The sequence below is a fragment of the Spea bombifrons genome, chromosome 11 (assembly GCF_027358695.1).
Source record: "Spea bombifrons isolate aSpeBom1 chromosome 11, aSpeBom1.2.pri, whole genome shotgun sequence".
Taxonomy (NCBI): Eukaryota; Metazoa; Chordata; class Amphibia; order Anura; family Pelobatidae; genus Spea; species Spea bombifrons.
Window position 1 is genome coordinate 35,616,996 of NC_071097.1, and position 13,257 is coordinate 35,630,252.

Consider the following 13,257-nt stretch of genomic DNA (forward strand, 5'->3'; position numbering starts at 1 on the left):
GGTGTAAGTTATCGCTCATTTATTTTTTTTTATACCGATATGCTTTATTTTACCTTGTTTAACCACTTTTTCTTTTAATAAAAAAAAATATTAAATGACCCCAGAATCGAGTAGAATACGGGTATTTTTACGACGGCTTTGGTTCTGTCACGTGGGTTCGTTCTGCCAGCTTAAATAGTTCTGCCGAGGACTTGCTTTGGGGAGAACTTGGTAGGAAACTATATCCGCATAAACACCGCCATTCTCCTTACACGTAACGCCGAACCCGGCGGGCCTTCTGGTGAACATTAAACTCTGCAGCAGGGTCCGGTTTCCCCAGAATCCACTCGAATTTTGAAATCAATAACTTTAACTTTCCAGAATTTACTAAATTCGAAAGTAACTCCCGAGCTACGATGAATCATTTAGAAGCCAAATTTACCTGGGGCTATATTACTGCGCTGCACCGTCACGCTGCTTACACTAGGGGGCAGCACGCTAACGCGCTTCATGAATACAGAAGGGACTTGAGTTACTTCTGATTCAATACAATACGAGTTAAAGGGACTTGGGTCAAGTTCAACAGCTGATGTTCCAGTTGCGAAGGATTGTAACTCCTAGCACGCCAAGCCACAGATCCCCGGCTTCTCGTGCGAATACAGCAGGAGAGAATGATTCATTTTGTTTGCTGGGTGTAATTCTATTCTATTTTCTGCTGTCCGGCGCGTTACTCGGCTGAATGCTGAAAGGTTCCTACGCGCTCTAAACATTCCTCGGCCATAATGACCGCATTGTTATGTTGCGCAATCACGTGCTGCAGCTGGGAATGCGGGGCGGTCGTGGAAAATGGTGCGACAGTCATGGAAAAGACTGTTTTTACGAGTAACGTGTTGGGGAACAGGTGCGGCAGTGAACATACATGTGCAGGAGGGTCCCTTCCTGGGGGGGGGGCCATCAAGACGTCGTTAGACGGGAGGCAGTTTAACGGCCAAGGTCATGATTTACTGAGCAGGGGGTCTACTGACGGCCAACTGGACCGGCCATAAATCTGGCAAATGTTATTGTCTGTCTCTTCGGGAACTTGGAGTCCCTAATACTTGACCAAAAGACGATGGGGGGTCTCTGACAACCGTGTCCGCATCGCGTTCGATGTCAGACACTCAATTACTACTACTACACAGAAAAACTACTACAGAAAAATGCTACTTTGTATGATTTATCTACCGGTTAACGGAACAGAATAACGGTTCTTATTAGTGAGAAAGGGAGGTTGATGCTCCTGACAGCCATTTCTTAAAATGGAATGTTAACCCCTTAATGACAAAGCCCGTACATGTACGGGCTCAAAATGCATTGTTTTCAATGGGTTTAGGGACCGCCCATTGTCCTTAAGGGGTTAAATAAAAAAGGTATTATTCTGTATTTAGGCTACAGGACTAACACGGCTCTCCCAACATACATATTCCTTTTACCTGAAAGAAGGGCACACTTTGGAGATTATACCTTTTAATACCGTTTGCACTGTAAAGTATTGCGTAGCGTTGGGGTGCATCGCTGCTCCCCATAAAACAAATGAGCCCTGTGTTCCGTGTAGCGCTCGGTACTGGATCCAGCCGTCTTCTGAAATGATTCACCGGAATCGAGAAACAAGCGAACGTTTTTGCTCTGAATTCCACCGAAAGAATAAAAAAACCAACATTTTAAAGTTTTAGAGTTTTAAGGAATCTTTTTACTTTTTACTCCTACAAATGTATCCGTTTTCTTCTTATTTCACTTCTTGCATGACAGAATAAGGACGAGGCATAAATCCAGCTGGGAGAGGACCCCATTTACCACTGAAATGCTCTATAAAAAAAACCCTTTTTTATTTAATAAAAAAACATTTTTATTTAATAAATTGATTTTTATATAGCATTAAAAAAAAAAGCACTCGAGCTGCCTCAGGTGAGTCTTCTTGAGAGAAAAAAAAAAAAAGATGTCTGCCTACGTAGGACCGTAGTTTATCGCAGGTGACACGTAATCTGATATTGAGCAAATAAAGCACAATGAAAATATTTTAAAACAGTTTATTTTTTATATAGTTATTTCAAAGCTTCAGTTGCAAACCGTTGAAATAATATATATATTATGAATTTATTATTATTTTATTGTAATTATTATTTTATGCTAATCATTATTATTATTGTATAATTATTATAATTATTTGATATTTTTAAATGTAACACATTTGTATTTAAATGTAGCATTAGAGGCGTCATTCCTACTTTCCCGGTACTTTCTGAGCGACCAAAACCTTCCCATAAATAATCCTCAAACCAAATATAATTTTGTCTCATTGATCATTTTGGCCGGGAACGCTTTAATGGTCACGTGACAAAAAATCAGGCACTCATAGGCTGTTGCCATAGGAAGTCAAAAAGCTTCTTGCACGTTTTGGTGTAGTTTTGATTTGCTTAAATCTTAGAGGAAAGAATAGAATGACGGATCTGCTAAGGTTTATTCGCTAGAGAGTGTTTTCTGTATACAGGGAACAGCACCTTACGGAGTGCCTTAAATGTACAGATTCCATGCGTTAGCCATGCGCGGCTGCGTTATTCTGGGTCTAGTGGGGTCGGATAGTTGCACTGAATGGTTGTCAGCGAGAAGAAAGTTGGTTCTCGTCATCTGAAAGGTCAGCATTTTACAAGGAGGCTATTAAACTGATAAAGCAAGACAGTTGAAACCGCATTCTGAAACGGAGACCGCCGAGCCCTGAGCTGAAGTCTTAGAGATGTTTTTTCCCCCCTGACACCTCCTCTGGCAAACCGTCAAGCTTTTGAAAAGTGACAGAATTTCGTTAGGGGGAAAGCGATGAAAGAATATAAACATTGGAGATAAGGTTCCCCGATTGTGAGCGTTCCCTGCCGGGGCTCGCTAGAAAGGGTAACCTTTTACAACCGATTACTTTATACCCAGCACAGGGCGAAAACGGCACCGACCCGGGGCCCAAATACCCACACAGACCCATATATATATATATATCTATATCTATATATATATATACTGGTTACCCATCTTATGTGTATACCACGGGAGCAGCCGTAAAATCATTAATAATATTTATAATAATTATTATTATTTACGGCTGGTGGTACCTTATATATTATATATACTGTATATATATATATACACGGTATATATATATGAATTCTCCTTATATGTAGCCCCTTATGATTGGGTGTTATCAGTATAATCACCCGTTTATTGGCAAAATAGACGGGCAGCTTTTAAGATGTACGGCAATCTAACCAACCTAAAAAAGGGGAAATCTCACCAGTTTTGGTTATTATTCAGCGTATTACACAAAAAATACATTTTCACAAATATCGCTCTGTTTTCTTTTTTAAAATCTGTTATGGGTTTTGTCCTAAAATCTAAAATATATATTATATTAAATATAAGGGCATATCAGCCGTTTGTATGATTCTCGCTCTGTTATCTGATCCCCGATCTACTAAACACTCCGACTCCTTATCATACTGCCTGTGGGAAACAATAGAACGGCTCGGTCTTAATCACCCTGACTAATGAAAGTCTATGGAGTCTAAATGCCCAAACCCTTTCCTGAAATAATTCTATAACCACGGAAAACTTCTCTGCATTTTATTTTACTGGGGATACTTTTATTGTCATGTGACACAAACACAGGCACTGATTGGTGTAATGTATCACATTAAAAGAGATTGATCTTCGGGGGGTTTCTCTGCGGATAGAGGGGGTGATTTTATTTGCTGCCGCCCTGTAAGCCTCTTGATACATTATGCTTTATTTTCTTGGTCTCTCCTTTTACAAGCTACAAAGTATCTGGTGAGACCCACGGCTCCCACACTTAGTAATTAGATGACGAGGGCCGGCAGATGTCCGGCTTCACGCGTCTTTTGATCAAATTACTTGGCTGAGGCTGGAAAACTCCGATCAAAAGCTTCTCGCAATGCTTCATTCTCATCAAAGGCAAAAAACGGAAAACAAGATCCCAGATATCAGCGACCATAATGCTTTTTTACTTATAATTAATCACCCCCCCCCCATTATTCTGAAATGCCTTTATATGCACACGAGCGTCAATAAAAGGATGCGCCACATGCTGCGACCCTTCAGCCCCTATGCGGGAATGCGGGGCCGTTCCTTTAATTAAATATAACGCTGCACGAAGACACAGGGCTGGTTTATTTACCAATAAGAGTCTGACGTTTATCCACCGCCTGTGTGATAATAACCCCCAGTGCTGTATAAAGTAATATAACCCCCAGTGCTGTATAAAGTAATATAACCCCCCCAGCGCTGTATACAGTAATATAACCCAGCGCTGTATACAGTAATATAACCCCCCAGCGCTGTATACAGTAATATAACCCCCAGCGCTGTATACAGTAATATAACCCCCAGCGCTGTATACAGTAATATAACCCCCCAGCGCTGTATACAGTAATATAACCCCCCAGCGCTGTATACAGTAATATAACCCCCCAGCGCTGTATACAGTAATATAACCCCCCAGCGCTGTATACAGTAATATAACCCCCCAGCACTGTATACAGTAATATTACCCCCAGCGCTGTATACAGTAATATAACCCCCCAGCGCTGTATACAATAATAACCCCCAGCGCTGTTTACAGTAATATAACCCCCAGTGCTGTATAAAGTAATATAACCCCCAGCGCTGTATAAAGTAATATAACCCCCAGCGCTGTATACAGTAATATAACCCCCAGCGCTGTATACAGTAATATAACCCCCAGCGCTGTATACAGTAATATAACCCCCCAGCGCTGTATACAGTAATATAACCCCCCAGCACTGTATACAGTAATATAACCCCCAGCGGATAGTTGCACTGCGCTGTATACAGTAATATAACCCCCAGTGCTGTATACAGTAATATAACCCCCCGCGCTGTATACAGTAATATAACCCCCAGCGCTGTATACAGTAATATAACCCCCAGCGCTGTATACAGTAATATAACCCCCAGCGCTGTATACAGTAATATAACCCCCCAGCGCTGTATACAGTAATATAACCCCCCAGCGCTGTATACAATAATAACCCCCAGCGCTGTATACAGTAATATAACCCCCAGCGCTGTATACAGTAATATAACCCCCAGCGCTGTATACAGTAATATAACCCCCAGCGCTGTATACAGTAATATAACCCCCAGCACTGTATACAGTAATATAACCCCCCCCAGCGCTGTATACAGTAATATAACCCCCCGCGCTGGATACAGTAATATAACCCCCAGCGCTGTATACAGTAATATAACCCCCAGCACTGTATACAGTAATATAACCCCCAGCACTGTATACAGTAATATAACCCCCAGCGCTGTATACAGTAATAACCCCCAGCACTGTATACAGTAATATAACCCCCAGCGCTGTATACAGTAATATAACCCCCAACGCTGTATACAGTAATATAACCCCCAGTGCTGTATACAGTAATATAACCCCCAGCGCTGTATACAGTAATATAACCCCCCAGCGCTGTATACAGTAATATAACCCCCAGTGCTGTATACAGTAATATAACCCCCAGCGCTGTATACAGTAATATAACCCCCAGCGCTGTATACAGTAATAACCCCCAGCGCTGTATACAGTAATATAACCCCCAGCGCTGTATACAGTAATATAACCCCCAGCGCTGTATACAGTAATATAACCCCCAGCGCTGTATACAGTAATATAACCCCCCAGCGCCGTATACAGTAAAATAACCCCCAGCTCTGTATACAGTAATATAACCCCCAGCACTGTATACAGTAATATAACCCCCAGCACTGTATAGAGTAATATAACCCCCCAGCGCTGTATACAGTAATATAACCCCCAGCACTGTATACAGTAATATAACCCCCAGCGCTGTATACAGTAATATAACCCCCCAGCGCTGTATACAGTAATATAACCCCCAGCGCTGTATACAGTAATATAACCCCCCAGCGCTGTATACAGTAATAACCCCCCAGTGCTGTGTACAGTAATATAACCCCCAGCGCTGTATACAGTGATATAACCCCCAGCGCTGTATACAGTAATATAACCCCCAGCGCTGTATACAGTAATATAACCCCCAGCGCTGTATACAGTAATATAACCCCCCAGCGCTGTATACAGTAATATAACCCCCAGCGATGTATACAATAATGTTATATCTCATTTTGTTCCAATAAACTCCCTTTATCTGCAGACCTGGAGCCGCCGTCGCTGTCAGTCATGTGATATTTTGGGTGAATTTCCCGGCTCAAACACCACACTGAGCTGATGCTTTATGGCGATGCTAATGAAGTCCGTCCCTCCATAGACTTTCATTAGTCAGAGCATCCGGCTGGGTGATTAAGACTGAGCCATTCTATTGTTCCCCGCAGGCAGTATGATAAGGAGTCGGGGGGTTTATGTCTGTAACAAGGTCAATATGGCCAGAAACGGCTTTCTCTGTAAATATAACACTGTTTGTGTGACAATGAAAGTCCTGGAGTTCCGAGGCCCGTCCAGCCGCCAGGTTTACGTCACGGTGTTTTTAGGAGACCAGAGACGCGTCTGTCGGTTACAATGCAGAATAAACACACGTGGGGTCTCGCTTCATCGTAAAAAACCCATCGGGGGCCGAATTAAATGAAATAAGCCAACATTCTGCTATCTGTTTACGATGAGCGAGAACTGGAGAGCAAGCGATCCGCGGACTGGCCGGTCCCAGGGGTATTGCGTGTTGTATATTGAATGCACGCTGCGTATGTGAAATATTTCAGCGTTAGGTTTTATGTGATTTCTATACTGGGATCGCCTCTATTTACGGCCCCTCGGAATGGGACTTTTTTTAAGTTGTGTATCTCGGGACTGCGGTTTTTCACTTTTTGCCAGGGTTTTCGGTTTCTACAGGAAAACCCTCGTGATTTACACTTTATGATACCCCCCCCCCAAAAAAAAACTCAAATCCTTGCCTAATCGTATTTATACAATTATTTTAAGGCGGAATCTCCTTTCCATCCCTCTTGGAGAAAGTGAAGGTTTAAGATATTTCATTTCAGGGTTTAACCGGCGGGATCTGGCATCGGGACGCTGAGACTAATGAATTATCCTGCGTTTCACTCGGACCTAATCACTTGTTAAAAATGTTTTACAAGCTTCTCACATTATTGAATAAAGAGGAAAGTCCCAGACTTCAGACGCGTCACCCCAAGGATCGGCCTCTGAAGATTAAAAGATTTATTTCATGCCGTTCTCCGGGACTGTCTGACTACAAAGGTCCAAGCGCTTGTCTGATGTGAACAAAACCCTTTTATTGCAAATAACGGACTACAAAACTCCCAATTCTCCCTCATTAGGAGGTCTAGTCCTTCTTTGGGCCATCTAACCCCTATGTCCCTCTTTCCTCTCCCTGATGCCCCTCTTTCCTCCCTCTGATGGCTCTCTATCCTCCCCTGATGCCCTCTTTTTCTCCTCCGTGCCCCGCTTTCCTCCCCTGTTGCCCCTCTTTCCTCCCCCGATGCCCCTCTCTCCCCCCCTGATGCCCCTCTTTTCTAGGAGGTCAGAATGTTTGCTGGGTATGAGGGTATCGCAGGGTTCTACAGCCCTAAAAGCCCCGATAATGTGTATAGAAGCAGCAGGTGATGTGCCCAAAGGTGCTATAGGGGTCTATAGATGGACCCTTGGTCTGCGCCAACTAAGATCAGGCCAAAGGAAGAATATATAGAGCTTGGATCTTAATCTTTCCGTTTTGGGGGAGAGAAGAGAGGGGGGGGGGATGGGAGAGACATTTAAATGCAAAAAGGGGTTTAATTAAGGACAGGAGGAATTTATTTCAAAGGAGGAGAAAAGTTACAACAAGAGACCGGGATCTAACACTAGAGGGTCAGAGGCTGAGATGGAATGGAAGAAAGTTTTACTTTATTGAGAAGGTGGTAGGTAAGTGGAACAGCCTCCCAGCAGAAATGGCAGAGAAAAGGCTAATACAGATGTTTAAAGCATACACCCCTGCATTAGGGCTAGACAGCAAGACATGACTAGGGAGGCATCTAAGGGGCCACAAGGAACGAGACCAAACCCGGCGATGCCCCCTAGAAGCTGTTGTGTGTTCAGGGGTAAGGACTTGATGCTTGAGTACTAAGCGGACAGGAAGATGCTGAAAGGTCGCATGGGGGTCATTTCTCCGACGAGGTCACCTGTCTGCTTAGCAGGGAGTCCGAATCCTCTGTATAGGAGACGTCTCTCTCCGGGTCAATTATCCGGCGACCGAGGGGTAACTGGGGATTAAAAGGGTTAATACGGCCAGGCAGAGCACAGCGGCTTGTTGTCTCGCTGTTCTAAGTATGTTTATTTATTTGTGTGTCATTCATGAAGTGCCTGATATACAGCGCTGTGGTATATGATGGCGCTATATAACTCAATATATTATAATAAGCTTCCATAATATGTGAAACTAGATAAAACTAGCAAGTCCTGAGCGCGCCGCAGAGGGTAAAATGCGATGCTGAGAATGAGGATCCCAGGGATTTTATGAATGGGTTTAGTAACAAAGTAATTAATTAGGATGGAAAAAAAGACACAAATCCACCCAGTTCAGCCTCAACCAGATCCCGATGCAGAGACTCGCTGACGCTGGGAACCAACTGCTTCTAATGAAGGTTGTTATGGAAACCGTGACTGGTCAGGAGGCAAAGAGATTGGGAAAAAAGTCACCTGTATTCAAGCAGGGATTCCAGCTGTGATATAGCAGGGAGAAAAGCACCAATCGGAATGTTCAGATATCACTAAATCAGAGGGGAATATGAAGGAGTCGGCTCCAGACTGTGTGACCCCGGAATCTGCCCCATTCACCCGGAGACTGGGGTAAAAACCTTGAGAATCTGCCCATTCACCCTGAGATTGGGGTGAAAATCTGACGCGTCATTACTTGATGTGATTATAATTCCCGGGGACCGGAGTCCGGCACCGTCAGCTCATATCTCTGCCAGGACATATATATATAGGAGATATATATTGATTGTTTGCCGAGTCGGGGGCCGTGTCGGGGGCCGAGGCAGCGCGTACGGACGGCAGTTATGTTTAGGACTCTGACTCGCAGCGTGTTAAATTTCACATATGCGAAAAATGCACAGCCAGCGCCATATTCCGGAACAATCTTCTCTTACCTGTCGCTTTGTAATTTGCTCGGGGTAACGTATTGCGGCTCGCCGTCGGCAGGCAGTCTGATTTACAGCCTGGAAGATAATAATAATAATAATAATAATAATAATAATAATAATAATAATAAAATAACGATTCCGTGCACACCTTGCCTCTGTGAGGACGCAACTCAACACTCTTCTAAGATAATAAGCCATTTTTAATCGGGGATGCTTATGGATAATGCATGCTGCAGGGCAAGAACTTTTCCGGGAAAGAGTCTCTGGTTAAAACAGCTTTTGAGGCCTCATTTTTACACAAGCAAAAAAAAAATACATCCAAGCAACCCAATGTACAGCAACTATTAATAAAACATAAAAAAAATAATAATTAAAAACACAGAGGGATTTAACAAAGTGCAGGAGGAGAAAAGTTACAAGAAGCGGCCGGAATTATAAAAATCTGCTTGTCTAAAAATGGAATTGGCAAACTTTTTTTGTGTCTAATAAATGAATATAAAATGTGAAAATAACACATATGGAATAAATACAACATCTTATAATATAATATTGTGTAATATAATAATAATAATAATAATATAATAATAATAATAACAATAATAAAAATAATAATAATAATAATAATAATAATGATAATATTGTGGAAGGATGATATTGGTTAAAAAAAAATAACGAGTTTGTGATCATCCTGTAAGATTTTTATTACCTTCGCATTACACAGTGTATATATTTTACATTTCTATTTTTATTTATCGCTTTATTTATTTATTTTATTTAAATTGTATTGTTTTATTTGTATTTATTTTTTATTTATTTGTTTATTTTTTATTTAATTTTTAAAATGTATTTATCTAGTTAATTAATATCTTTGCCAGAAAGCAGAAGTTTAACCCCTTCCAATTATGCTGCAAAAAAAAAAACAAAAGTGAAAGAAAATAGAAAGAGAAATATCGACAAAAAGAGACTCTGCCAACGGACGATGGAGACGTCTGACGGACGCACGGTGAGACTGCACCTCGTACGTATGGGAACCGTAGCTGCTGTCTACCCCCAGCGGTGTGGCTCTATTTTAATGGATGGGGCCGGGCAACTGGGAAATCTGACGCCGCGCATGTCCTGCCCAGACACTGCCAACATCACACCGGGTCTGGAAGACATCACCAGGACAAGTGGATGTCAGGGAGGGATACGGGGCTGTCTAATCTCTCACTCCGTGACTGCTCTGTCCCAAAAGAGACCTGATGGGTCTAAGTAGGGAGTGGGGGGGGGCTCCTGGGAAATGGCGACAGTTTGGGAGGGGCGGGGGGGGCAGAAAAGTGATGTCAGTCGCTGCTAACTAAAGCCGGGTTTAAAATAAATCTCTGATTCAGGCGACGTCCCCAGAAATCCCTACAGACTCTCTATATCACCCCCCTCCTCAGTAATACCCCCAACGCTGTATACAGTAATACCCCCCAGCGCTGTATACAGTAATATAACCCCCAGCGCTGTATACAGTAATATAACCCCCAGCGCTGTATACAGTAATAACCCCCAACGCTGTATGCAGTAATATAACCCCCCAGCGCTGTATACAGTAATACCCCCCAGCACTGTATACAGTAATATAACCCCAGCGCTGTATACAGTAATATAACCCCCCGCGCTGTATACAGTAATATAACCCCAGCGCTGTATACAGTAATATAACCCCCAGCACTGTATACAGTAATATAACCCCAGCGCTGTATACAGTAATATAACCCCCAGCGCTGTATACAGTAATATAACCCCCAGCGCTGTATACAGTAATATAACCCCCGGCGCTGTATACAGTAATATAACCCCCAGCACTGTATACAGTAATATAACCCCCCAGTGCTGTATACTGTAATATAACCCCCAGCACTGTATACAGTAATATAACCCCCAGCACTGTATACAGTAATATAACCCCCCAGCGCTGTATACAGTAATATAACCCCCCAGCACTGTATACAGTAATATAACCCCCAGCGCTGTATACAGTAATATAACCCCAGCGCTGTATACAGTAATATAACCCCCAGCGCTGTATACAGTAATATAACCCCCAGCGCTGTATACAGTAATATAACCCCCAGCGCTGTATACAGTAATATAACCCCCAGCGCTGTATACAGTAATATAACCCCCAGCACTGTATACAGTAATATAACCCCCGGCGCTGTATACAGTAATATAACCCCAGCGCTGTATACAGTAATATAACCCCCCAGCGCTGTATACAGTAATATAACCCCCAGCGCTGTATACAGTAATATAACCCCCAGCGCTGTATACAGTAATATAACCCCCAGCGCTGTATACAGTAATATAACCCCCAGCGCTGTATACAGTAATATAACCCCCAGCGCTGTATACAGTAATATAACCCCCAGCGCTGTATACAGTAATATAACCCCCAGCACTGTATACAGTAATATAACCCCCAGCGCTGTATACAGTAATATAACCCCCAGCACTGCATATAGTAATATAACCCCCCAGTGCTGTATACAGTAATATAACCCCCAACGCTGTATACAATAATATAACCCCCAGCGCTGTATACAGTAATATCACCCCCAGCGCTGTATACAGTAATATAACCCCCAGCGCTGTATACAATAATATAACCCCCAGTGCTGTATACAGTAATAACCCCCCAGCGCTGTATACAGTAATATAACCCCCAGCGCTGTATACAGTAATATAACCCCCAGCGCTGTATACAGTAATATAACCCCCAGCGCTGTATACAGTAATATAACCCCCAGCACTGTATACAGTAATATAACCCCCCGCACTGTATACAGTAATATAACCCCCAGCGCTGTATACAGTAATATAACCCCCAGCACTGCATATAGTAATATAACCCCCCAGTATATGATAATAAATACCTGGCTCAAACCCCACACTGAGCTGACGCTTTATGGCGATGCTAATGAAGTCCGTTACTCCATAGACTTTCATTAGTCAGAGAGTCTGGCTGGGTCATTAAGACTGAGCCATTCTATTGCTCCCCACAGGCAGTATGATAAGGAGTCGGGGGGTTTAGTAGATCGGGGATCAGATAACAGAGCGAGAATCATACAAACGGCTGATATGCAGCTGCCTGAAAACATTATATTACGGGGGCAAAAACTACAACTGGGGTAAAAAATATATTTTTGGAAAATGCATTTTTAATCTGATATTTGTAATTAAATGGTGGGTTAACCCTTTAAAGAATTAGGCGATAGTCTGGTACAATGGGTATTAGGGTTAATGTATTAATCTCTGGCCCCTGGGGTATTTGGGGTTAGCAGGGGTGTAATCCTGGGTTGGGGAGAGGCAGTCCGGCGGGGTTGGGTTCTGACACAGTATGAGGGGTAGCTCTGAGTATGAGGGGTAGTTCTCATGTGTGAGTGGAGTCAGCAGCGGGGTAGTGGAGGCAGATTAGGATGCGGTGCTGGGGCAGTACGGACAGCCCGGTTGGGTGGGAATGGGGTTTATGGGGTATTCCAGAGGGACAGGAGGGGGTAATCCAGGGGAGTAGTGGGCAGTGGCGGGTGATACCGGGGGCAGTTAGAAAGCAATCCAAGGTGGGAGTGGACGTTAGGGGGCAGTCCGGGCTGCAGGGGGCAGTATAGTGGGCAGTCCCGGGTGGGAGTGGGTATTGTGGGCAGTAGGGGGCAGTCCCGGGTGTAGGGGGCAGTGCTGGCTGGCAGTGGGCTCCGGGGTCGGAGTGGCTGTAGTGGGCATTCCGTGGTGGTTGTTAGTTCCGGGTGGGCTTTGGGGGGCAGTCCCGGTGCAGCGGGCAGAGTAGCGGGGCAGTCCCGGGTGGGATTGGGCTCGGGGGGGCAGTCCGCTGCCAGTCGCTCCCCGTCAGGGGTTGTTTTTCCAGCCCGTGGAGCGGATCGGAGCCGCCGGGATCCGCCGAGAAGCCCCGGGGCTGCCATGAGTGAGAGCCGGGACCCCCGAGAGCCGGAGCCCTGCGGAGGCAGCAGCGCCCGCCCCCAGATGGGGTAAGTAAATGCCCGGGGCATGGGAGGGGGCAGATGTTGGTGTTGTCTGCTTTGCTGCATTAAGATGTGTCCGGGGTTAATAATACCCCACAGAGGG

General features: G+C 44.0%; 1 protein-coding gene across 1 annotated transcript in view; it reads left to right on the forward strand.

Annotated features, from left to right (window-relative positions):
• The first annotated feature begins 12,906 nt into the window (after window positions 1-12,906).
• The window catches only part of RBM20 (RNA binding motif protein 20), a 79,846-nt gene continuing 79,495 nt past the window's right edge, over window positions 12,907-13,257 (forward strand). The window contains exon 1 of the mRNA XM_053450460.1: window positions 12,907-13,160. Within this exon, the coding sequence (XP_053306435.1) occupies window positions 13,093-13,160 (68 nt within the window). The 5' untranslated portion in view covers window positions 12,907-13,092. The remainder of the gene's footprint in view (window positions 13,161-13,257) is intronic.